Here is a 26,964-nt window from a genome sequence, read left to right as displayed (position 1 = left end):
CACACAGGTGCAGTCATATCACACCCATTATAAAACAGCTCCAGTGGTTACCTATACAATAGAATCTTGACATTGGTGGTGAATCCTTTCCCAAGATCACCACTAGCAGCAAAATCTGTGATTACTGGGAGGCAACGGTCTACTGTCCAATAGTAAAAAATTCATTTTCTAACATAATCTAATGATCATGGCAAATAGGGCATAAATATAGGCTGGAGACTGTGACGTGATCAAATCACAGACTGCAACTAAGCAAAACCACAAGTTAGGAATCCACAAATGGGTCTACTGTACAGATCCAGGCATCATTCAAGGTGCTGATTCTTTCCTTTAAAGTACTTCATGGCTGGAACTGACATAATTAAGGGGAACATCTTTTATCTTTCCCAGCAATCTCTCCTGGGTGGTCCTTTGCCCAAGGTTACTAGAACAGCAGCTCTACATTTACAGGCTTTCACAGTGGAGGCACCCTCCTTGTGGAAGAGTCTCCTGAAGGATGTTAAGGGGGCATCTAATTTGACAGTTGTTAAAAAACACTGCAAAGCAGTATTGTTCAGGAGGGCTCTAAAACAAACTGACATTGCTGTGATATGTCAAAAGAATGAGAAAAAGAAAACAAACAACATACATATCTATATAAAACAGTTCTATGTCTTAAATAAATCAAGAGAATGCCCCCCTACATCCAAAGATGTTTAATGGGTACCCTACAAGTACAACTTATATAGCAGACACATCAGACTTCTTTGGATGTGTGTTGGGATAGTGGTGGTCTTTTTTCATTTAAGACACCTGTCTCCATTATATAGATATTTTGTTGTTTTCTTTTCCCCAACCTTTAGGGTTACCTAATTGATTTTTCCCCTTTTTTGTTGTTGCTGATATATGTGCCATTAGGGGGTTCAGAACATGAGCTGTGGGTGTTGCATTATTGTCTGTTTGTATTGATTTTGGCTATTGATTTAGATTCATGGTGGTTGTCAGCTGCTTTGAGGCTGCTATACAGAGGGAAAGGGTGGGTTACAAATATTTTAATAAATATTTTACTAAATAAACTAAATGGGTTGCTGTGAATTTAACTTCTGCATAGCTTGTCTCCTCCAAAATAATGAGGCTAAATGGTGCAGCTTCAAAGCTGTACATTTTCTCAACTAAGAATGCTCTGTGGGGTTTTTTCAAAAAACACCTTCTCAAGGGGTATACTCAGAGACACTCCTTCAATTCTGCCCCAGGAAGTATGTTTAAACTTGAATGTTGAAATTACCTTGGAAAGGCTCCTCTCTTGGTCTCCAAATATTCACTTAGTCCTTTCTGTACCAAGTCCAGTAGTTTATTACATTCCCGCAACTTTTCCAGCAGCCTGGGTTCAGGGCACACAGTAATCACCTGGGAATGGCATGAACAACACTTAGTTCTGTGGGTATTTCAATAACTTAGTCACAAGAGCAGATATGAAGCAAAGAGAAAGTAACATTTAAAAATGCTGCAGTTTTGCTTTTTGGAGCATTGGTCATATGAATGCTGGCATTTACTCAGTAAAAGAAAGAACTTACCAGTTGCATGAATTATAGTGGTATTGTTAACACCAAGGAATGCAATGCAGAAAGTAGGGGAAGGAGGCATGGGAAGGATTTGATTATACTTCTACTTCTACACTTCAAGCCATTTATCTGCAAAGTTCACAATGAGACTGGTATCCTTGCCACATTAAAGAGAAAAAAGACAGGGGAGGAAGTAGCTGATGATATGACAATTTTATTGGTTAAGAAGATAAAAATACCGTAGAAATATCAGAATTTTAGCCAATGGCTTGGTTCAGTCATCTCAGTTATAAACTGGAAATGAGCTATAGGCTCAAACACTCCCTCTTTCCCTATTCCTCTCAGAAATGGATTCATTCTTCCATTTTTGAGTTTCCTCTGGCCACAGCCATGAGTGTCATGCCTGCCCCTGCTGACTCGGAGCAGGTGCCTGCTTCAGACCCAGCCCCTGCTGTGCAGATGCCTTTACCAACATCGGACGTAAGTCCCGAAGGAGCAAGCCAGCAGCAGGGGCCACCTGGAACCGATCAGGCTACACCAAGCACTAGCTCATCCCCTCCTGAATCACCACCACCTGGAGACCGGCTACGCGAGAGGAGACGGCTGGAGTTCAGGAACAGGCGTAGAGAGGCACGCAGGCGTGCTAGGAGGGATCTGAGCCCAGAATACTAACAAGCTAATTAGCCAGCACAGTATATCTGGAATCCTGGCCTCAGTACAAACTGTGCTGGCAACAAATGATCACCCTCGGACGTGACCGCGCCCTGCACCCTCTTGCCTGCTGAGCAAACCTGTCTGTTCCCGACCCGGCTTGACTTTTGGACTGGACACTGGACCCTGCTTTGACTCTGCGACTTGGCTAAGTACTTTGGATATATTCGGCTCGCTTTCCCCGGTTATTGACCCTTTGCATTCCTGACACCGTGCTTTGCTACTCCCTTCGGCTGGACTGATTTATGGTGAAGACCAATTAGGACTGTTAAGATAACGCTTGAGCTCCCTTTGCAAGCACTACAGACGGCAGCCCGCGTCCTGGCCGATTGCCAGGGCAACAGAAGCTGCCCGTCGCTGCCTGCAGGTCTGGGTCGTGACAATGAGATAGATTGCCAAATCAATAAACAATGTTTTAGCACTGAATTCCAAACCCACTTAGCCTATGGTTTCAAATCATAGGCTGGCAAGTTTGTCCAGTTTGGACTGCACAGCACAGTAAAGTTAGATAAAACTGAGAAATAAAAGGGTAGCAGGAACCATGAGATCTATAACACATCTCCAAACCAGCCAAATGAAAAAAGTCCTTAATAACTCCTGTGCAAAAAATATGCATGAAGATTGAGCAGCAAACTTACAGATAATTCACAGCTCTCTGGTGTATGGAGATGGAATTATTATAAGGGCTGAATTTGCCCAACTCTCCTAATGAGTTTATTACCTCAGTTGCTGGGAAATGATCCCAATAGGGGTAAAAACATTCTTAGTCATAGTAATAAAATGTAGACGTACTTTTAAAAACATTCCAGTAAAATGTGACTAGAATAAAGGCATGCCTGTAGCCTCACCTCTCTGTTTTCCTCAGCATGCTTCATGATCTTTCTCCACATCCTTTCCATGGTTTGGTAACGTTTGCTTTCCACGGGCAGTTGCCTATTGATATCTTCTGAGCTGAAAATTGGTTCTAGATAGAGCCAGGAGCGCTGGCATGACAGCCATTCCTCCAAAACATCCTAGAAGGAATGCAGGAACATTATGAAAAGTACTGAAATCATTAGCTCAAGTATATATGTTCTGGATTTACACTGAAGATATTGTTGTTGTTCAGTCACATAGTCGAGTCCGACTCTATGCGACCCCATGGACAAAGTCACACCAGGCCCTCCTGTCTTCCACCAGCCTCCGAAGTCTGCTCAAATTCGTTTGTTACATCAATAACACTGTCCAGTCATCTCATCTTTTGCCGTCCCCTTCTTCTTTTGCCTTCTGTCTTTCCTAGCATCAGGATCTTCTCCAGGGAGTGCTCGCTTCTCATTTGGTGGCCAAAGTATTTGAGCTTCAGCTTCAGCATCTGACCTTCCAGGGAACAGTCTGGGCTGATTTCCCTTAGAACTGACTGATTTGATCTTCTTGCAGTCCAAGGGACTCTCAAGAGTCTTCTCCAGCACCACATCTCAAAAGCATCTATTTTTCTGTGCTCTGCCTTCCTTATGGTCCAGCTCTCACAGTCATACATTACTATTGGGAATACCATCGCTTTGACTATACGGACTTTTGTTGGCAGGGTGATGTCTCTACTTTTTATTGTACTGAAGATAGGAGAACAGAAATCTGCACTTGGAATAATTGAATTGGTATATATTCTACGATCATTCAAATGATCACCCACCATTTCACAGAAAATATCATAGTGGGATGAAAGGAGGAGTGCATTTGGAGGCTGGCTACATTTGATACAATGCAAGAAAAGTCCAAGATTACAAATCCAGTTCGCAGTATCTAAACATGTATGATAGAAAGAACACAGCAAAAAGTGGTGGTGGGGGGGGGGGGGGTCGGACTACTAGGAAAATATACAGTTGAGCTTCATTTAACATAGACTTCCAAAGCCCTTGACCAAATACTGGAACATGCTCCACTTCCAATGAATTCAGTAAATTCAGTAGTTGACAACACATCTCTATCTAAGAGATTCTGTCTGTACTCCTATCTTCTATTACAGTGTTTATTTATTTTAAACATGTCTATCTCACCTCTCCCCAAAGGGACCCAAGGTAAATTACAAAAAATAATAAAGATAGGTAGAAAGTTTAAAACAAATGAACCAGAATTTAAAAAACAACTAATTCAGATGGCAGTCTTAATCTAATTACATTTTAAAAGTCCCTCAAAATAATTAAGTTTTGCAGTAGCACCAAAAAACTTTGAAACAGGGCCTTCATCACATCCTCAGGAAGACCATGTATAAATCTCACTGAAATCAAAGATTTGCTAAATTCTTCAGTACCCTCAATAGTAGTGAGCAGTATACTGGTTAGCACTCGTTTCTTTAGTATGAGAACACAGCTCCTCCATCCATGGAGCCGATCAGTACCTGTGGGTGAGGGCCGACTTTGCCTCACCTGGGAGGCTGAAGCTGAGACAGGGAACACAGGTGTCCCAGCATCAGGTTGCAATCAGGGAGAGAAGCCAGCAGTCTTTTTGTTCCCTGTGCTAGGCCAACTGCTCCTTGTGCTTGGTCTGCCCTCCTGCCCTCTATGCTATGTAGGCCATGCTGGTTGCTATTGTTGGGGCTCAGTAGAAATTTCTGCACCTCCTTTGTAACTGGCCTGGCAGCGGGGTGTGTGTTTCTTCACCTACCTTACACTGTGTACAGTGGAATGCTGTTTTGGAGCTGGTGAAGTAATTAGTTAGGTAGACCATTGTAGGAGTAGAGGGCAAATTGGTGGAAAGAGGTAAAGTGGATATGTTGAGACCATAAACAACTGCCCTGTTCGGGGGAGAAAGGGTCCATTAGGACCTACCTGCAGGCTTTGCAGCTCAGCATGGGGAAGGGCGACTACCTCAAGAGCTGCTCTGGTGGGGATTCTGCCATCAGTGGGCTTCACAGGCCAGGAAGGCTGGGCCCTTAGCAGAGCAGCTTTCAGTTGGTTTTGCCAGCTGGGAGCGAGCCAGGGGACATGGGTATATGCGGCAGGGTGCTTGCCCAGCTTAGAGCAATTAGATAGTTGAAGGCTGACACCTGCTTTGCCTGATTTTAGGCCCTTGCCACAGTAGTGTAAATAATTAAAGTGGCCCTTCATTAATCCCAACTCTTGTGTCTGCCTCTTTATTCCAACTGGGTGTGTGTGTGTGTGTGTGCAAATAGTTTTACCATTTCTTGGATAGACCATCATGAATTGAATCAACATTTTAATAGCAACATCTTTATGGTCATTTGCAGCCTGGAAGATTTGAAGAGCATTTGAAGAGCATTTGAAGAGCATTGCTTAGCTACTGGCAATGCAATAAAAAAAATCATGGTGATATATAATTTTTTAATAGTAGTAGGTAATGTTAATCCAGTCATTCCAGACAGTAGCTGCAGCTGTAGTTTATATGAGAACCTAGAGGGGAATGTATCATTTGAAGCAAGGATTATTGATACTCAAAATTGGAAGACTCTAGGTCTCACAGTTCCAGAATGCATACTGAGAATTGGTGAGTTACTTTTAAGAACAAGTTACTGCTTCTGTATTCCTGTCTTGGATTATGCATTCAAAACCCACCTGTGTAGAACACTGCCACACAGTTGTATCAGGAAAGTACTACCCAAGAGAAGGCCTTCCTGTGCAACTTCTGTCCTTTTAAAAAGGGGAAGCAGAATCATGAGGAGGCTACAATTTAGAGCTCCCACCCAGTTCACGTTACTTCCCTCCATGTATCTACAATGAAAAGGATGCATGGGGTGATTTTGAAAGTTTGAGCTGGGGCATAGTGTTGTTACTCCCTAATATGTACCTGTAGCAAAGCCCTCACAATAACTGTGAGACGTATTGGTATCTTTTTAGTTTTTCACAGTGGCCATTCCTTCAAAATATGACAAGTAACTTGTTTTCTTTGAATTTACAGTTGTTAATTTAGAGCCAGTACAGCTTTAAATTGAGGGGGGGAGAGGTCAAAGAAAACTATGGACCAAATGTCTATTTTTCATATTCCCAGTGAAATTAAACCCACAGAGAATTACATTTCTCACCTTGGCTGTGGAATAGCTAGGTTCCACAAATGAATGAGCTCATATTCAATCACTTAACTCATATAACTGCACAGAGATTGCAATGAAGAGTTAAATAAAGTAATTACTTGCAGAATGACCCTGATGTATGTATGTTTGTTTGTTTAGATTACTGTTTGAAGTTTCACGGCTTAGCCAGGTTCAAAACACCACTTTCTTGGCACCTGATTAAAGCTGCTCTGAGCTCCCTCCATCCTCGTTGGTACTGGCAGGTATACAATATCTCTCAGAGTCAGGCTGGAGGTTAAGAAATTACTTTGCTCTCTCTGCTCGTCAAATTTCGTGGGCAGACAGGTGTGTAATTAAGTGTCTTCTTCCAAACAGGCAGCATTGAGACTTGTGCAGATGGTCAGAAAGCCATACAGAAAAATAAATGTGTGTCGAGACTTTCTGAGACTGAGATGAAGATGAGGAGTACCTTATTCTTCAACTTTCAGGCTAGGATATATGCCTGCAGGCTACAACACTGTCACTATGATGACATGTAATGGAATCCCTTGCCTCTTACCCATTACTTATGGCAGTAGACAACAATTTCTTTTAGCGATGTTACAGAAAATTGCAGGTTATTGCATAGCCTACTTCCTAAGACCATCTTGAGTTGTATCACTGTCTTTCTACTATTTCATCCCCCTTTCCTGCTATACTTAATTACCACAAGAGAAAATATGTGTTATAATTTCTGGCAATGCATTTCTTCCCTGATAAAAATCTCAGCACAGCCATCAGGTGGAAATTCTGTGTCTTCAATGAAAAAAAAAGGGGGAAAGGAAAAGCCAAGCACAACTGCACATCCAATTCACAGCAAAAATTATCACACAACTGCAAACCAAACTCTCATGTCACCTGATTCTTTAGAGCCTCAGGGTTCCATCTCCTTGTTGTCCTGAGACAGCCAGAAAAACTTGGCAGACTGTTGTTCAAACTCATAAAGATGGCTAATACCCATAAATAAAGCAAAAGAATTTAAAATGAAAGCCTTGTTTTCTGCTTTGTCAAAGTACATTACGAAAAACAGGACCATATCAGGTCACTGTGAAAGATGTGCTTCAAGAGGCAAGTAAAATCGTTCTTTAAAGTACAGAATACTATACTACTAGACAGCAACAAGCATGAAAAAACATGCCCCTTCCTTTAAATTGTTTAAGAAATCTGGTTCATGCCACATATTTGTGAAATTGGACAGTTGGCGGGGATAGGAGCCTCTAAAATTGCAACAGACATAGCTGGAAGGAAGTGCCATACACTTTGACTGTCCTTGCGTTCCCACTTGCAACTTTATTTGAAGCTCCCAGTGAATATTACTCTGTTCTTCACTGGGAGAAATATAGTTAAAGGAGGAATGGTAAACAAAGGATTAAGCATCTCTCTCCCTCCCATCCTTAATGTGCTTTAAATTGCCACCCCACTGCTGCTTTATAATAATTCGGCTAACATATTGCTGACAGAAAATTTCCCTATCATCACAAGATGTGGTTGAGTCCTGAACTAGTGAAACCTGGGGACTAAGAGTTTAACCTGGAAAATAGTGTGACTGAAGTGTAAATTGCCATAAAATAATTTTACTTAGAACACTGTCTATATAAGGGGACCGGCAATGACACACAGAGGGGGGAAATTCCATTACCTCCCTACCAGCTCCAGTTTCCTTTCCTCACCACCATCTACAGGTCACCTTCCACCCACCAGCCATGGTTCACTTCTGGCCTGCCCCCCTTTGTGTCAGCTCCATCCTGCCATTCGTCCTTGTTTCCTTCTCTTGATAGCTGCTTCTGCTGGCCATCATGTTTGTGTGACATTTTGCCAACTGAACTATTTTTGAGATGTTTGCACATGCACAAACTGTGAACTTTTGGGGATGTTTAACTCCCAGATTAGGTTTTCTTTTTTAAAACAACAACTAAGAATCTCTGTTCCTGCAAACCTGGCAGTTTTATGGATTTGCTTATTAGATAAGGACCAGCTCTTGGGTATTAGATACAGTGATTCCAACTGGCAAGTTTCTGTAGGATGGAAAGCTGTGTTTAAATTGTCAGATGAAACAAACCCTGACAATTTTTTTTTAAGTACAGTCATAGGACCTAAAACACAGCTCTATGAAATCTATAATGCGTACAGAGGAATCCCCAATAAGCAAGGGCAGATCTCTTATGTATGCAAAGAGGAATACATATACCAAGGTGTCACCAGCATACTGCCATCCTCATTGCTACTTCTTGGGATTTATCCACTTTATTAAATTTCTATAGCTGGTCTTGAGGACAAAAGGAGATTGAGGAAGAATCGCACTGCTACAGCACCAACCCTAAATCAGACTTTTCCCTGCAGCCACTGTGGCCGGACCTGCCTGTCCCACATTGGTCTTGTCAGCCACCAGCGAGCCTGCAGCAGACGTGGACTATTGCACCCTTCTTAAATCTTCGTTCCCTAAATCAGACTTTTCCCTGCAGCCACTGTGGCCGGACCTGCCTGTCCCGCATTGGTCTTGTCAGCCACCAGCGAGCCTGCAGCAGACGTGGACTATTGCACCCTTCTTAAATCTTCGTTCGCGAAGCCAAGCCGAGAGAGAGAGAGAGAGAGAAATTCCTATATGAGAACACAAAGGTTGAGAGTTGAAAGTACCTGTGTCATCTTCAGTTTATTTTCCCATGTGTTGATCCTGTCCTCAAAAGGCTTCTTGAATGGTGAGAAGGACATACTTTGGGTCATGACAATGTGATCATCTAAAAGCTGAGAAGCTTCATCAGGGCTCTTCATAATAAATGTCCCTGTTTCTTTGTAGGGAAGGATATTGAAGAGGATAGACTCCCATTCATGTTCCATTTTATCCAAGGCCTAGGAAATGAGACACCATCAAGTCTTTATATGTACATTGCAAAACATTTGCCACCTCAAAATTTGCAATTAGTGGAAGTAATAGCAATGGTTAGCAATGGCAGCAAGACAAAAATCTAGGAAATGGGAACTGCTTTCTATCAGAAGCTCTGTTTTGGTTAGGTTAGTGTTTGCCAAATCCTAAGCACCAGGGAGCCAAGGTACCTAGAAATTTTATTATGATGCCTGTTGGGGATTGATACTCTGCCAGATGACCCTGGCCTGCTGCACAGCCCTCCATGCAGACTCAGCACAGCATGAGCTGCTGCCCTGCAGGTTCACTGAGTCACTAGCTGTACACTTTGTTGTTGCGCAAGGGAAATGGCTGTTTTGTGGGAAGGCAATTGAACTGGCAGGAGGGAACAATTTTCTGCATTTGGCACCTGCAGGTAGCATGGGGGAAGGCAAGCACTCACAAGTTATTGATTGGAGAGATTTCCTTTTAGGGGGGTGTCAAAGGGGAGAAGAATAGAGTAAACTCTCCTCAGGCACACGAAGTCTTGCATGTGTGTGTGTGCACATGCAGACACATACACACAGGGCAACAGTCAATATATAAGGCTGTATGCAAGTGAGGGACCATTTCTGCAGTAATGAAATTCCTGACACTGCATGTTATGTCAGGGGGACAGTCAGCTATGCAGCCATGACCAGGACTTTCAAAACTTCCTTCTTCCCATCAAAAAAGTTAGGGTAAGACCTGGAGTTTCTTTGGGAGAAGAAATTAGAGGGATGAACAGTCATAGGAATGCAAAGAGAATTTTTGCACAAGTACCAATATTATCATTGAAATTGCTGGTTGGGGGAATGAAACTGGAAAAAATTGTAAAGCTAGCATCTCTCTGGTCATAGCAAAGAACTGAGACATGATACAACAGTACACCCTGAATGCAGACAAAGAGGGGGATTTTTTAATGACCCAGCAGGGTTCCTTCTGCAGTCTTACTTCTTCACCAGGCGAGCCTGACATTTCTAGGGAGTCCACAAGCTGGACAAGAAGAAGAAGAAGAATTGCAGATTTATACCCTGCCCTTCTCTCTGAATCAGAGACTAAGAGCGGCTTACAATCTCCTTTATCTTCTTCCCCCACAACAGACACCGTGTGAGGTGGGTGGGGCTGAGAAAGCTCTCACAGAAGCTGCCCTTTCAAGGACAACTCCTGTGATAGCTATAGCTTACCCAAGGCCATTCCAGCAGCTGCAAGTGGAGGAGTGGAGAATCAAACCTGGTTCTCCCAGATAAGAGTCCACGCACTTAACCACTACACCAAACTGGCTCTCTAGTTTGGCAGCAGAGGTCCCTGGCTGATGTCCAGGAGCAGATCTAAGTTCAATGGAATATTGCTTCTGCAAATGGAGGTTCCGTATGTTTGTAAACAGTTAATAACCATCGACATGCCAACTGGAAGGTCTTAATTAGCAGAATACACCATTTTATTTATACCATAATTAAATTAGGATTCCAAGCTAACTGACTTGATACTGAGAAATGACTATATTTTATACATCTGTGACCAAATATTATGTGAACTAAGAATGGCCTTGGCCTACTTTTCATTACATCATGATGATGTCTGTTAACAAATGGAGCCAGGGCTCCTCTGCAGGAACCAGGGAAGCAAAACTCTTTCATTTAGTACAGTCGATGCAGAGATATTCTAGGGCAGGTTCTCACTGGCCACTGGTGGGTGGTGTGAGGGGCAGGGTTGCCAGCTCCAGGTTGAGAAACTCCTGGAAATTTGGAGGTAGAGCCCAGGGAGGATAGGGATGTCAAAGGAATACTATGTCAGAGAGTACACCCTCCAAAGCATCCATTTTCTTTAGACTATGATCTCTATAGTCTGGAGATGAGTTGTAGGTTGGCATCCCCAAATCAATGTGTTAAACTGGAGTACCTTTGCACAGAATTGCACTGTTAGAAAATGGTATCCTCAGCCTTGTAGAGTGAAATCCACCACATCAACCAAAACCATAAGGACAGAACCAGATCCAGCAATGTAGAATTCTCTCATACATTGATTTGTGGATATATTTAATATAAATTTAATATAAATGTATTAAAAAGTGTTCACTATGAAAGATGACATTCAAATCTACACTTCTGTATAGCCAGTTTGGTGTAGTGGTTAAGCGTGCGGACTCTTATCTGGGAGAACCGGGTTTGATTCCCCACTCCTCCACTTGCACCTGCTGGCATGGCCTTGGGTCAGCCATAGCTCTGGCAGAGGTTGTCCTTGAAAGACAGCTGCTGTGAGAGCCCTCTCCAGCCCCACCCACCTCACAGGGTGTCTGTTGTGGGGGAGGAAGGTAAAGGAGACTGTGAGCCTCTCTGAGACTCTTCGGAGTGGAGGGAGGGATATAAATCCAATATCTTTTTCCTCTTCTTCTACCCTACCCTGTAGATTCTCTACCCTACCTGATCAGTACCATGTGTGTAAGGTGCTGTTGCAGTTTTCAAGTCAAGAGATGTTCAGAAGTGGTTTGCCATTGCCTTCCTCTGCACAGCAACCCTGGAATTTCTTGGGTCCTATGTAAACACTTCCCAGAGGGGACCCTGGTTAGCTTCTGAGATCTGATGAGATCAGGTTAGCCTAGGTCATCCAAGTTCTCGGCTTATTAGTATCACAGTTTTAATAATCAGTTTGCCTTCAGTAATAATAATCAGTTTTTTGGGGGGTGGGGGGTGGGGGGTGGGAGGGAGGGAGCTAGCTTCAAGAAAAAATGGTCAAGGCCTGAGTTAGATAATCTAATATTATATATAACAGAGTATTTTATATATATTCCCCTGGTATCACGCCAAATTAAAAAGAATCTAAGCTCTTAGCATAGGTCCATACACTTGATGAAACATTTAAACAATTAAATTGCAAGGAAAGTCTGATGGAATATTTTCCTCACATTCTCAATGGAGTACTCTTTCCCTGCAATCTCAGCTATTTTGGCTATGACTTCAATGTGATCCTGAAGCTTCATATCCAGGCAGCGTGCAAATGTCAGATTGGCCTTGGGCTTCACGTTGATTTTGATCTCCTCTGAAAGCATCTCCCAGTGTCGGTTGCGCATCCCAGGATTACGTAGGCCTTGAATAAGGGGTATGTATGGTTTGAACTCCTCAATCTTGCCACGGATTTCCACAGCCACATCTTGGCATGCTTTATAAATTATGAAAAAGTTCCATTAAGCAAGGGTTCTAAGGATACCACATTGCATAACACACAGTACACTGTAAACCAGGTCCAGATCGGAATACTGTAAATGGAAAGGAGTGAGAAGCACTGGGCTTCAACCATGGCTAAGTTCTTTATTTGTATGTCTGAATTTAAATTATGTGTTCTTGTACATACAAAATTGGATCCACTGAGTCATCAAAGTAAGATCTTTCTCATGTTCCTCTCCCTCCAGTAGTTCTTTCCAACCCTGTATAAATTTATTCCTGGGTTGCAGAATCCATGTGAACTAACAGCCATATGAGTTAAGAGGCAACAGAGAGGAAGGGGAAGGGGATGAAATTGCCCTTTCTGCTTCTTTTGTCAACAGAAGGGCTTGAAGGGGGTGATTTTGCCTCTCCCCCCCAATTTTCTGTGGTTGGAAAGGACTATTGTTGGAAAAGGAATGAGAGAACGATCCACAGTCCTTGAGTCCATGGATCATTGAACCTAATCCATACATTTTATACTTGAGATTTGATCCCTTTCAAACTGCAGTCAAACTGCAGTCATGGGAATGACAACGGTCACACTTTTAAATGCTCTAATTTACCATGTTTTAACATACACTTATGCAACCTCTGGCTGCTCTTGCAAGCAGAGAAATAATACCCCAGCACTGCCTTTGACAAGATCATAACATGATAATATAAAAAACAGCCAGGTTTTTGAAAAACGACTTGAATTTAAATGTATTTTTCTAATCCTCCTGTTGGAATGAATCACCCTTATTCAGATATTCATTCCATTTCATCCTCTGTTAAGGTTTATTCGCTGCAGCATTTATACTAGTTCACTGTTTAGAATAAATCAGTTAAAAAAAGAGTCAAGAACCCTCACTATTACTGAATATATTACAATGGAAATATAAAGCAAATGATGAAGATAATTTTAGAAAGAGTTTGCAATTATTTATTTATTTTATTCAATTTGTATCTCGCTCTATCCCCCAAGTACATAATATTTAAATTAACATCTGATGGCAGCTTCTGATCTGTAGGAAGGCACCTTAAAGACCACCTGTTTTTATTCCAGCATAAACTTTTATGGATTAGAGACCACAAGCAATTTATGGTTTATGGTTTAATTGTATTTTTAAATGTTTTAAACTGAAGTTGTTTTAATTATTATGTTGTAAACCGCCCTGAGACACTTAGGTGAGAAGGGCGGGGTATAAATCTTAATATAAATAAATAAATAAATAAATAAGTTTATGTGGCGTAGAAACTTCTTAATCTTCAAAGTGAAAGACCCCTGTTTAGCTTCGCTGCACTGGACTAACATAGGTACCTCTCTGCAACTCTGATGAAGCATTTCTACAGGATGCAGAATGAACTGAATGATTTTTTAAAAGATAACTTGAAATTCCTTGAAACTGGTTTCACACTTTGTAGAGCTCTTATGTCATCACAGTATACCAATTCAGATCACATATATAATAAGAGAATTAAAAATAAGACGTCCATCTCACTTCTCTCCAGAGCCACAAGTAATCAGTTCAAAATCCTGCAATTACCTGGAATATCCTTGAACTGCTTCACACACTTGTGCATTGTCTTAAAAGACTCGTTGACATTCTTCTCCAGCTGCTCTGCATCAATTGCAGACAGAGGATCATTCATCCAGCTTTCAGACCAGCGAAGCCAGTCTGATGCTGTAGTCCAGAGATCATAGAATGGCTGGAAATCTTTAACCATCTTGGACAATTTATCATACTGTGGAAAGCAAGAGAACATTGATAACTTATGGAGATACATGTTTCAAGCAAGATAGTTACTACTGTGCCCTAAGAAGATAGGTTTAGTGATATTTTACCATGCAGTCAGAGTTAGCATGGTAACTTTATGGTCCTTTATGACAGCATATTATGTCCCTTTCATTTTGAAGAGGCCAGTAAATAGGCATGGAGCCCTGGCCCTACATCAAGAAAGTCATCTTTAATGTATTAGACCAGGGAAAGCTTTCCAACTGTCTCTAACCATGCCCAGATGGATACAGTGATGCAGGCATTACCACAGCCTGTAATGTGGACTGGCAGGAACCAGCTGGGAAACATACAGAATGGAATAATGGGAATATATGAATTGCAAGGGATATACATATGTATTGGATACACATCCATTGCCTTTCAAAATCACTGTGTGAATACACACCTAATAATTAGCTCCACAATAATTAGACAGCCACAGGGGGATAATGTGCTAATATAATGTTGGCAATAATATGCACAATTCCTTTTAATTGCAAGAGGTGGTGAAGCAAAGATTCAATATATATTTATATGGTATTCAGATCCCATGAGTGGATTGGCCATTAAGGCTCCCATGAAAAGTCCCAGTGGCAATGGCCTGGGAAGCTGCTCCCACCCTGGCCAGGGCCATCTTAAACCATGGACAGCCCTATGCAAGGGATAGCAGAAGCCACTGCAAGCTGATGACCCCTGCATCACATGAGGCAGGCAGGAGTTGCTGCTGCAAACCAGAACCCCTGCCTCATACCAGGTGGGCAGTAGCTGCAATGCTGAAAGTCAGCAGTCCCCCCTTGTATGAGGTGGCTGCAAGCTGCTGTACAAGGTGGGCAGGGAAGAGATGGCTGCCCTCACCTCAAGAAATGGGACGGAGCTCCTATGAGCCTGTTCCTTCCCTCTCTGTCCCCTAACAGGGGACCAGGGCCAGGCCTTCTTTCTTCTCCCTCCTGCCCCATTTTTCGGTGCTGTTTTGTTTCCCTAGTCCACCATGGCCTATCTCATGATCACTGCATAATGAAAATGCTGAGACTTTTGCTATAAATTGTTATATGCATTGCTTGTATCTTCAGACTTTTCTTGAATGAGCACAGGAGAAATTAATGGATTATGCCAATAATTAGTGAGTTTTCCTTCTTATCATTCATTTACAGAGGTATGCACAGCCCCATAAAAGAAAAAAGGAACAGGACCCTTACACTAGTCACTGGCATGCCAAAGATTCGCTCCCTATTGTTGTAGAGTAATGCCATTTGCTGGGAGTCCTTCAATTGCTTCTTGATTCTTCTTGCTTCATTGGCTATCTCATGGGCCCGATTAATATCCATGTGTGCAGAAAACCCAGCCACAGCAAGCTGTGAGACAAAAACAAGTGTGACATGTAGGAAGATAGAACCCATCCATTCTAAGGAAACATAGAGATTTGAGAAACAGTTGAGACATTTAGCTTCTTATCCAATTGTGCCAGGGTTTGGATCTCTCATCTTTTATATTGTTATAACCAATCATTTCTAACAAGTCATGAAAATTCCCTCTTTGTCATGGTGAAGCTTACTGGATTAACAAACCTGATTAAAGGATAATTCACTACAGCAATATTTGCTATATTTACAGACAATTATGGTTGCCAACTGCTTGGGGAAAAAGTCATGTTGCTTTAACTAATAACAGCTTAATGTGCAAAGGAACTTCAAAAACAGAATAGAGAGATAAATTGCTGAATTACAAATTATCATGAAACTTGGAACAAACACCTCCCCAGGACTGAACAGGGATATTGGGTTTTTATCTCATTACATAAGCTAAACCAACTCTCACTGAGTATAGCTGTGCATCCACAGTGTTCCAATGTATTTCTCTTTTAGAACAGTGTATCAGAATGTTTTTTTTGTGTTGACATGCTCAAATGAGGGATGTGTGCTGTTTGTCTCATTACATATACTAACCTTCCACTATACTTTAATGCACCCTGTTTTTCTAATGGCTAACTTATATTATTTCTCTTTTAGAACAGTGTTTCAGAATATTTGTTTTTTGTTTTTGTTTTTTTGTATTGACATATTCAAATGGGAGATATCGGCTGTTTGTCTTATTGCATATACCAACCCATCCTCCACTGTCTTTTTTTCTAACAGCAAACTATAATGAATGTTATAATCTCTTGAGAAACCATGCCCTCTATTTAAACTAACAAAGCCAGAATGTTACCTAAATTTATGGCACTTCACATCTACAACAGCAATCTGCTTTTTATCACCCTCCATCAGCCCTGCTTTGTCCTAACACTAACAAACACAGATCCCTATTTGTGATTCTTTTAATCTGCTAAAAACATTCCCATGATTCTAAACTGCCCACTTATATTACGAATTGCTGCTTCCATTCCCATTTTGTCTGATGAAGTCTGCTTAAGAGCATACGAAAGCTTACATTCTGAATAAAACTTAGTTGGTCTTAAAGGTGCACTTGTCTACTGCTTTGTTCTATTGCTTCAGACCAACACGGCTGCCTAGTGGGATCTAGCTTAATGTGGTGTTACGTATCAGATGTTGTTATGTATCTCTATGTTTTTGACTTTGCTTTTGGACCAGCATGGCTGTACATAAGTTCCCTCACTTTAGAATGTTATGTCTGACATGTTTATTTGGTTGGATCCATAGGTAGATTTGAAAGAGGGGGCAAATTTTGCCAACTCCTCCTTGTACTATAGATGCTCCTCAGGGTTCCCCATTTCTGCAGAGCAGCATTTCAGGGAGCATTTTAGACAGCAGTGGAACAAAGGTGAGGGAATAGTCAGAAATCCCTTACATCAGTGGAAATTACTGCTGGATTCAACCCGTTTTGTATTTCACTGTTGTGAGTTTCTTTGAATAAAGGTTTCTCATAGAATAGAAATATAAAAGTTAAAAATAATTGTCAAAGAAGTGAAACGCAATAATCAGACGAGCCTTACTTTCATTATGCCCATACAAAGCATATATACATAATGAGCAAGATTAAGCTGGGCCCTGTGCATGGCAATGTTGTTAACACAGCTCTCAGATGAGCATGTGCAAAAAAAGCCTGGGGAGGGGAGGATTAATAAATTAATTCTAGCAGTCACTGGAATAAAAAGAGGATAGGAAACAGTGAGAGATGGGATGGTCCCATCTTCATAATGAATAAATTAAATATGAAATGTCGCTGTGACTTTCTGATTTTTCACACAATTCCACGTCTTGACATGGTTTGCTTTGGACTTAGTTTATCTTTTGGAACCTAAAGATTACTGCTTCTACTTAAGACCAATAGAGGGCTAAAATATCTGTACCTGAAGGCCATCCAGCCGTTCCTGGAAGTTAGTTTGATCCATGAATTGAATTTTTCGGAACCTCTCTTCATCTTCTAAGTGCTGCTGCCGAATCTGTTCAATTTGTCCGCTGATCTTGAAAGGCCAGCCACTTGCAGCCCATCTAAGAACACAAAGAGAGTTAGAAGAAATGCCTTATGAGGAAATGGGCAGAATACTAATGAAGCTGCTACAAAACAAATGCAGGTGAAATTCCTGGAACTAAAACAGGAACACAGATTAACCAACTTGCCTCATCTCTAGAACTTCATCCCCATATCTATTCTCTTGTGGATTGTATATGCCAGTGAAGATAATTCTGTTTTCTCCAGCTTTTTATGTTTTTTATTATTGTGTATTTTAATATATTTTATAAGCTTGTCCACACTCCAGTTTGTAAGGGAAGGTTAAGATTTATAAGGACCCCAAGGATGAGAGAACGACCCTTGGCACTTACCGTGAGGGGTCCTTCTCCTAAGAGGACAGGAGGACATCTTGGGTGTTTTCCCACCGTCCAATCAGGGAGGCAGGAATCTAAAAGATCTTCCCCTTCCTGTGGCTGTGGGAACCACCCCTCAGTTCGGGTGACTCCGAGAAGCAGTACGAAAATCCTATATCTAGTAAAAAAAAGGAACTTCTCATGCAAACAGTTAACGTTACGTCAGGTACAACTGCCTAAACGCGGCAGATTGAAATTCAAGGTAAACCCTAAAAAAGGAACGTAAGAGAGAAAAAACAGGTCCATGACAATGGACATAATTAGTAGAAAGTACCAGCAACAGGTGTAGAATAAAGGAGTAGGAACAGGCTGCCCAAGGTAGGGCGATAGATGGGAGGGCAAGATGTCCTCCTGTCCTCTTAGGAGAAGGACCCCTCACGGTAAGTGCCAAGGGTCGTTCTCCCTAAGAGGCGGAGGACATCTTGGGTGCTCCCAGAGCAGTATTGTTAAGCAGGGTGGGGTCGCCCTACTCGGGCAGGACGTGTTGAAGGATTCGCCTGCCGAAGGCGGCGTCTGCTGATGCGTAGCCATTCAGTTTATAGTGCCGGATAAAGGTGGATATTGAAGACCACGTAGCTGCCTTGCACACCTCCTCGACAGAGGCGTTCTTATTGAAGGCCGCGTTGGCCGCTGAACTCCTGGTCGAATGTGCCGTGATTCCTTGTGGAACTTTGAGGTGTAACACCTTGTATGCCTCCGTTATGCACTGCTTGATTGCATAACTGATGGCAGACTTGGACATCTTCTGTCCCATTCTGGGTTCTGCCACATTGACAAACATGGCGTCAGATTTACGAAATGTCTCAGTCCTAATCAAATAGATCTTGAGTGCCCTGCGCATGTCCAAGGTATGCCACGTGCGCTCCTTCGGGTGCTTGGGATCTGGACAAAACGATGGTAGGTTGATCTCCTGGCTCTGGTGGAATCTAGAGGAAATCTTCGGGCGGAAAGTGGGATCCGGGTACAGAACGACCTTGTCCTTATGAAATACGCAAAGTTCCTTCCTGACCGACAGCGCACCGATTTCCGAGATCCTCCTGGCCGAGGTTATTGCCACCAGGAAAATCGTCTTCATGCGCATTATCCTTAATGGTATGGACATTAATGGTTCGAAGGGTGGATTGGTTAGAGCCGAGAGCACCGTGTTCAGTCGCCAAGTTGGAAAGCGATGCGTTTGTGGTGGAGAGCTCAAGGAAGCCCCTCTAAGGAACCGCCGGAGGTGTGGATGGGATGGCAGATGTACGCCATCTACCTGCTGGAGAACTGATGCCAGGGCCGCGACCTGTCGTCTGAGAGTAGCCAGTTTCAGCCCGGATCGGAGGCCGTCTTGAAGAAATTGTAGGATCCTAGGGACCGTAGGCTGTAGCGGGTCCACCTGTTTTCTCCTACACCACCTGTGGAAGGCCTTCCAAGACGCGTTATAGATCCGTGTAGTGGATTCTCTTCTGGAAGCTAGAATTGTATTGGCCACATCACTAGAATAGCCTAGGTCTAGTAGTGATCTCCTCTCAACCTCCACACGGTCAGACTCAGCCATTCGGGATGGGGGTGCCATACTGGTCCCTGCAATAGCATGTCTGGTTGAACTGGTAGGTGGAGAGGTTCTTCTACCGACATCTGCTGAATTGAAGAAAACCAAGGACGACGAGGCCACCAGGGTGCAACTAGTATGACCTCGGCCCCCAGCCGGCTGATCTTCCTGAGCAACTTGGGAATGACCGGTATCGGGGGAAAGGCGTATAGGAGATCCTGCGGCCATGGAGATGTTAAGGCGTCTGTGGCCTCCGCCCGACTGTGGTAGTACCTCGTGAAGAACCAAGGGAGCTGGTGATTCTGGTGAGACGCAAAGAGATCCAGTGAGGGTGGGCCGAAATGGTTCACTATCTTCAGAAACAAGGCCCTGTTGAGCGACCACTCCCCTGCTTGAATGCTCTCCCGACTGAGCCAGTCTGCTTGGACATTGCAGGCCTCCTTGATGTGCTCCGCTCTTATTGATTTTAAATGGAGTTCCGCCCATTCGAATAACTTCGCAGCCTCCTTGTAAAGGGAACTGGACCTGGACCCCCCTTGATTGTTTAAGTAGGCTTTCGCCGCTATATTGTCCGTTCACACTAGCACGTGCTGTCCCGATACCTGGACCTGAAAGTAGAGTAGTGCCAATCGTATGGCCCGGAGCTCCAGAAGGTTGATTGGAAGAGTCGACTCCTTGGCTGACCACAAACCCTGTGTGGGAACCTCGTTGAGAGTAGCCCCCCAACCTGAGAGGCTGGCGTCTGAGAACAGTTGTAGTTCTCTCTCTGCGGCGTAGATTCTTCCCTGCCGAAGGTTGGTGGTCTTGGTCCACCACAGAAGACTCTCCTTGACCTTCGTCGGTACCGTCAGTGAGATGGCACATCTCTCCATGATGCGGAGTTGATAGGGTCGTAGAAACATTTGCAACTGTCTGGTGTGATGGCGACCCCACTGTAATGCCTCGAGATTCGAGATCAGGAGACCCATGAGCCTTGCTAGTGTCAGGAGCGTTGATGATGACCCCTGAATCACCTGCTGTACCGGAAGGAATATGGAGTTCAAGTTGGTGTCGATTATCATGCCCAGATGTTCCAGTCTCTGGGTCGGATGCAATTGGCTTTTGGATAGGTTTATTAAGAACCCGTGCTGTTGAAGGCAATTGACAGTGCGCTGGACGTCCAATTCCGCTTCCCTCCTCGACGAAGATCTTATCAACAGGTCGTCGAGATAGGGGTGCACGTGGATTCCCCTCTGTCTGAGGTGTGCTATCGGATTCACCAGGACCTTGGTGAACACCCGCGGTGCCGTCGCCAGGCCGAATGGAAGGGCCCTGAATTGGTAGTGCGATCTGTTCACGCAAAAACGAAGAAATCTGCGATGCGTGGGTAGGATCGGAATGTGCAAATAAGCCTCCGTTAGATCCAGTGATGCCATGTAATCTTGGTGATGTAGGGCTTCTGTAATGGACCTGATGGACTCCATTCCGAAGTGTCGAAGTTTGATGTTCTTGTTCAGGAATTTTAAGTCCAGGATCGCCCTCCAGTCCCCGTTCCTTTTGGGCACTGTGAAGAAGATCGAATAGACACCTTGATATCTCTGGTTCAAGGGAACTTGTTCTATAGCTGCGATCTCTAGGAGGTGGTCTATAGCCCTGAGGGTAACATTCCTCCGACCCGGGTTTGAGCGAAGAGGAGAAACGATAAAGCGGTCTGGGGGTGAGCGCTTGAATTCTATCGGGTAGCCCCGAGTAACAATGTCCAGAGTCCATGAGTCCGCCCGTGACTCCCTCCAGGCTTGATGGAAGTGAAGCAAGCGGCCCCCTACTGGGATGAGATCCCAGTCATGCCTTACTGGGCTTGGGGCCCTTCTCAAACTTGTCCGATCGGTTGGGCTGGTTCCTCTGGAATCGGGGGTTGGAGAAGTTCTTGCGGAAAGTTTGTTTGGATTGACTCCAGGATTGTCTTCTGTATTCTTGTTTAGGCTTGGAGAAGTTGGCTGTGTTACGAACCGAACCCCCGTCTGTCGGGGCGTCTCAGAAACTTTGGCATTGCTTTCTTTTTGTCTCGCGTCTCCACCAGGATCTTCTCCAGTGAGTCCCCGAATAGCTTCTCTCCTTGAAAGGGATAGCCTGACACGATGGATTTTGAGTGATTGTCGGCTGGCCACGCTCTCAGCCATAAGCCCCTTCTCGCGACGGTGTTAGCTGCCATCGCCCTGGCTGAGAACGAAAGAGAGTCCAGTGAGGCGTCCGCTGAGAACTCTGCTGCCCGCATGAGTCTGCTGGTGCCCTCCAGAATCCTCTTATCCGTGTCTGGTACGAGTTGTGCTAAGCGTCTGACCCACACTATTGCTGCTCTAGCCACAATAGAAGTAGCAGTAGTTGCCTTGATGGCCAGGGCTGTGGCCTCGTGGCTCCTCCTCAAGGCCAGGTCTATTTTCCTGTCCCAACTGTCGCGGACTGAACCCTGACCGTCCTCAGCTAGCAACCCCTGGGACTGTAGGGCTGCCACGGGAGCATCGACCAGGGGAACCTGTAACATATCGTTAGCAAAGGAGGGAAGCTCATACAATCTTTTGACAGAATTGGGAACCTGCTTGCTGACACTTGGTTTGGCCCATTCAGCTTTTAAATGACGTTCAAAGAACTCTGGGAAGGGGAAGACGTTGTCCGAAGCACGGTGCCTCGGGAAGAACTCTGCGTTTCCCTTGGGCTTATTTTTGGGGTTAGTCAGGGAACTTGTAGTTTCCTGTTCCTCAGGTGACCCCTGAAGGTCCAGTGCAGCTAGCACTTTGGGAAGAAGAGATTGAAACTCCTCTGGTTTGAAAAGGCGTGAGGAGGGTTCTGGCACAGTAGTGCTCTCTATTTCTTCATCTGAGAGGAATTCACCCTCCTCCCGTTCTTCCCCATAAGACTCCCCCGATAGAGCTTCATATGGGAGCCTCTCACCCTCCCGGAAATCACTGGCTGAGGAACCCCTTGGAGCCTTTGAATGCCCCCTGGATCTCTTGGGAGATGGGGATCTGGAGGAGGAAGCATGGCTAGGGGACCTTGGTCTCTTGTGGGTGGCTGCCATAACTGCTGCACCCACAGTTTGTTTTATGGAGTCTAAAAATTCTGCAAACAAAGAGGGCCCCATGGTGGGTACGTTACCAGAGCCCCTCTGGGGCTGGTAGGTCTGCGGAGCTTCCTGAGTTGGCTGGTCACTGAAGGCGCTGGGGTCTCCCGCCTGGAGATTGGTATCCATCGTCCCCCACCACTGGAGGCTGTCGGCCTGCCGGCCCGCTTCCTTTCGCGCCTTTTTGTGGCGCTCAAAATGGCCGTCGCGGCCGGAATGCAGTTCTGAGGAGGCCTCCTCCGCTGCAGAATAAGACCAGCGCCGCTTCCTTTCGTCTTTTCTTCTGCCCCTACAGGGCACATTGCCGGCAGCCGAGGCAAGCCCCAAGGTCATGCCGGCTCCGGGAAGCGGCCTTTCGGCCCCGCGCGATGCGTCGGGCGCCGAGTCGTCATCTAAAAAAGGATCTCTCCCCCGACGTGCCATCTGGCCTCTATTCGCGCCACGGCTTGCGTTTCGCTCGCGGTTTCCGCGGCGCCGCTCCTCTCTCCGAAGGAAAATGGAAAGGGGGGGGGGAGGAGTAGCGAAAAGAAGAAGAGCTGGTGAGTGAACAAAGGGCTGCAGTATTTAGACGAAGGGTAAAGTAGAATAATTAGATTAGGATAGGAAGGAGAAGAAAAAGATCTGAGGAAAGTTTTTTTTTTTTTTTTAAGAAATTAGTCTCTCTCCAAGAAAAGAATAGGAGCCTATTCTAAACACTTGCTCTCCCTGTTGAGGCAGGAACAGAACTGAGGGGTGGTTCCCACAGCCACAGGAAGGGGAAGATCTTTTAGATTCCTGCCTCCCTGATTGGACGGTGGGAAAACACCCAAGATGTCCTCCGCCTCTTAGGGAGAACTTGAGCTTCTGCTCCCCAATATAGGAGAAGAGTGTGCTGGTAATTGGGGATTCCCTACTGAGAGGGGTAGAGAAGAAGAAGAAGATATTGGATTTCTATCCCGCCCTCCACTCCGAAGAGTCTCAGAGCAGCTCACAATCTCCTTTACCTTCCTCCCCCACAACAGACACCCTGTGAGGTGGGTGGGGCTGGAGAGGGCTCTCACAGCAGCTGCCCTTGCAAGGACAACCTCTGCCAGAACTATGGCGGACCCAAGTCCATGCTAGCAGGTGCAAGTGGAGGAGTGCGGAATCAAACCCGGTTCTCCCAGATAAGAGTCCGCACACTTAACCATTACACCAAACTGGCTCTAGAGGTTAAAGTGTGCCAATTGGACTTGTTGTCTCAAGAGGTATGCTATCTACTGGATACTACACTCATATAGACTTCTGCTATGAAAGCATAGGTGAAGCTTTACTGATATATTACCCATGCAGACCTTCCCCCTTACAGGGCCTTGTCAGAAGTGAAACTAAGAACAGCAGCCTCTTTAAGGAACATGATTCTGTACAACATATTCTCCTTCGGTGTTCTCATTATTCTTCTCTGCACCACTACTGGAGTCGTCCTCTTCTGCCCTCTTCAAACCCTTTGACCGATAATAATTTAGCCTTTTTGTTATCTGACAAGTCTCTCGAAATCACTGCATCTGTGGCTGAGTTCCTGTCATGTGCATGGAAGTTAAGAACTAGAGAATATAAAATATAGATCTATTCTGCCTATCTGCTCTGCCTTTTTAACTTCAGTGGGTTCTGGTTGGTGGTGACCCTTTTTTACATTTTTAGGTGTCTATTTTTTGGACTGTTTATCCCTGTTTTATTGTATTACTATGCCATTAAAGGTTCATTTGATGATAAGTAACTCAGGAAAGCAAGGATTTCCTCCATCCCAGACCTTCTCACACTTAGCACTTCATAAACAGTTCAAAAGGAACCCATCTCCTTTTCTCCTGTGAATAGCCTCTGTCTCCAGATGGTGGAGAGTAAAGAGGGGAGGGACTCTTGCATTCCTAGAAGCCAGCAACATCTCTGGGAGAGACAAGATCACCTTTCCCAGACCATCCTGAGAATGTTACATATTTAACACAGCAATCTCATAATATACTGCATAGTAAGATGGTGGCAGTTCATAAAGAACAACTCATGAAGGAAGGCATGGCAGGATCATATGGATTATATGGATCCTGATAGGTTCACACATCCATGATGCAACAGAAAGGGTAGGAAGACTCATCAAGACCACAGATTATTATTCTTTCTTGCTGATCCATGTGGGAACAAATGATACTGCCAGAAACAGCCCAGAACATATTAAAAGAAACTATGTGGTTCTGAGTAGGAAGGTGGACCTGGGAGCACAGGTTGTGTTTTTGTCTGTTCTTCCTGTTGAAGGCTGTTGCCTAGCTGGGGAAAGAAGAATACTGCAAATAAATGACTGGTTATGTAGACGGTGTCATCAGAAAAGGTTTGGCTTTTTGGACCATGGATTATACTTTTGAGATGAAGCTCTTCTATCAGAAGATGGCTTGCACCTCTTGACGGTAGGAAAAATGTGTTTAGTAAGAGCCTTGCAAATCTAATAAGCAGGGCTTTAAACTAAATTGTATGGGGGAGTGAGACAAAAATTCAAAGCCTAGTATGATGCCAATAACTGGAGATAAGAATGTTAAAGTTTTGCAGAGAGTGGCTCATATGCTAGGTAATATTAACTTGCAGGTAAGTACAGAATAAAACATGGATTCCAATGTCTCTATAAGAATGAGCAGATTATAGGAAACAAGCAGGAAGAACCAGAAATACTAATACAGGATGGGGACTTTGACCTAATAGGCATTACTGAAACTTGGTAGTATGACACTCACAATTGGAATATTAGGACTGGGAGATGCAACTTATTTAAAAGGGACAGATAAATAAGGAAGGTCAGAGGAGTCACATTATATATAAAGGAGATATATACTTGTGAGGAAATATATGAATCTAAGCATAGCAATTCAGTTGGGAGTCTCTGGGTGAAAATAAATACAAAAATATTATGGTGGGCGTCTGCTATAGATCACCAAGCCAGGCAGGGGACTTGGATGAGATACTCCTACAATAGATTACAAAGTTCTCAAAGAGACAGGACATGGTGGTCATGGAAGGTTTCAGTTACCCAGATATCTGTTGGAAGTCCAACTCTGCGAAAAACAAAAGATTTAAAAAAATCCTGACGTTTTGCTGACTTCATCTTCCTGAAAGTGGAAAGGGAAACAAGATCTGCTATCTTTGACTTGATTCTCACCAACAGGGAAAAACTGATTGACAAGATGAAAATAGTGGGCACCCTGAGGGAAGGGAAAAGCAGCCTCAGGGAAGGGAAAAGCAGTATGTAGTCAGACATACAGGTTGGATTTCAGGAAAGCAAATTTTGACAAATTTGGAGTTATGCTAGGTAAAATCTCATGGTCAGAAATACTTCAGGAAAAGGAAGTTCAAGAGGGGTAGGAGTTTCTTAAAAGTGAAAGATTGAAGGCACAATCACAAATGATTCCTCTAGGAAGGAAAAATGAGAGAAGCCTAAAGAATCTAAGGTGGCTCCATAAACAGCTTTCTAAGGACTTGAGAAATTTCAAAAGACTCATTTAGGAAATGGAAGGAGGGTATTTCAACCAAGGATGAATATAAACAAATAACCAGTGCCTATAAAGAGAAAGTTAGGAAAGCTAAAGCTCAGTTTGAGTTTAGGCTAGCAAAAGATGCTAAAAACAACAAAAAAGGGTTCTTATGTTCGAAGTAAAAAAAAAAAGAGCAAGGACATGGTAGGCCCATTGCAGGGACAGGAAAGTGAAATTGTAACATGTGATGAAGAGAGGGCAGAACTGCTTAATTCCTACTTTTCCTCAGTCTTCTCTTCTGAGGGAAACAATGCTCAACATGGCAAAAATAGAATGCACGATGAAGGGAGTTGCAGGCTAGGATCGGCATAGAGGTATTACATAAACAGTTCCTTTAAATGAAACAAAGTCCTTGAGGGCAGATGAATGCATCCAAGGGTACTCAAAGAACTTGCAGGTGTAATTTCTGAGCCTCTGGCCATTATTTTTGAGAATTCTTGGAGAACAGGTGAGTTGCTGGAAGACTGGAGTTGGGCAAATGTTGTCCCCATCTTCAAGAAGGTGGAAAAGGAGGATCTAGGTAGCCACCACCTGTCAGCTTGATGTCTATTCCTAGAAAAGTTTTAGAACAGATCATCAAACAGTCAGTCCTTGAGCATTTAGAAAAGGACAACTGTGATTACTGAGCCAGCATGGGTTTCTTGGGAACAAGTCATGTCAGCCTAAGCTTACCTCTTTTTTTGAGAAAGAAAGAGTTACTACCTTGCTGAAATAACTCTCTCTTTTTTTAGAAAGTTACTATCTTGTTGGATCAAGGGACTGCTGTAGACATAGTTTATCTTGATTTCAGTAAGGCTTTTGATAAGGTTCCACAAAATGTTCTTGTTGACACACTGGAAAATGCAGTTTG

The 26,964-nt window shown here is 43.8% G+C and overlaps 1 protein-coding gene across 1 annotated transcript in view; it reads right to left on the bottom strand.

The window, feature by feature from the left end:
- DNAH1 (dynein axonemal heavy chain 1) overlaps positions 1 to 26,964 on the bottom strand; it is a 255,919-nt gene that overhangs the window by 176,924 nt on the left and 52,031 nt on the right. Inside the window, exons 16-22 of the mRNA XM_060240006.1 lie at positions 17,440 to 17,581; positions 15,329 to 15,484; positions 13,902 to 14,100; positions 12,078 to 12,331; positions 8,929 to 9,141; positions 3,101 to 3,265; positions 1,265 to 1,386 (exon numbers count right to left, since the gene is read on the bottom strand). Coding sequence (XP_060095989.1) covers positions 1,265 to 1,386; positions 3,101 to 3,265; positions 8,929 to 9,141; positions 12,078 to 12,331; positions 13,902 to 14,100; positions 15,329 to 15,484; positions 17,440 to 17,581 — 1,251 coding nt within the window. The remainder of the gene's footprint in view (positions 1 to 1,264; positions 1,387 to 3,100; positions 3,266 to 8,928; positions 9,142 to 12,077; positions 12,332 to 13,901; positions 14,101 to 15,328; positions 15,485 to 17,439; positions 17,582 to 26,964) is intronic.

The sequence above is a fragment of the Heteronotia binoei genome, chromosome 5, assembly GCF_032191835.1.
Source record: "Heteronotia binoei isolate CCM8104 ecotype False Entrance Well chromosome 5, APGP_CSIRO_Hbin_v1, whole genome shotgun sequence".
Taxonomy (NCBI): Eukaryota; Metazoa; Chordata; class Lepidosauria; order Squamata; family Gekkonidae; genus Heteronotia; species Heteronotia binoei.
The sequence above is the reverse complement of the archived record's forward strand: the minus strand, read 5'-3'. Positions and strand labels throughout refer to the sequence as shown.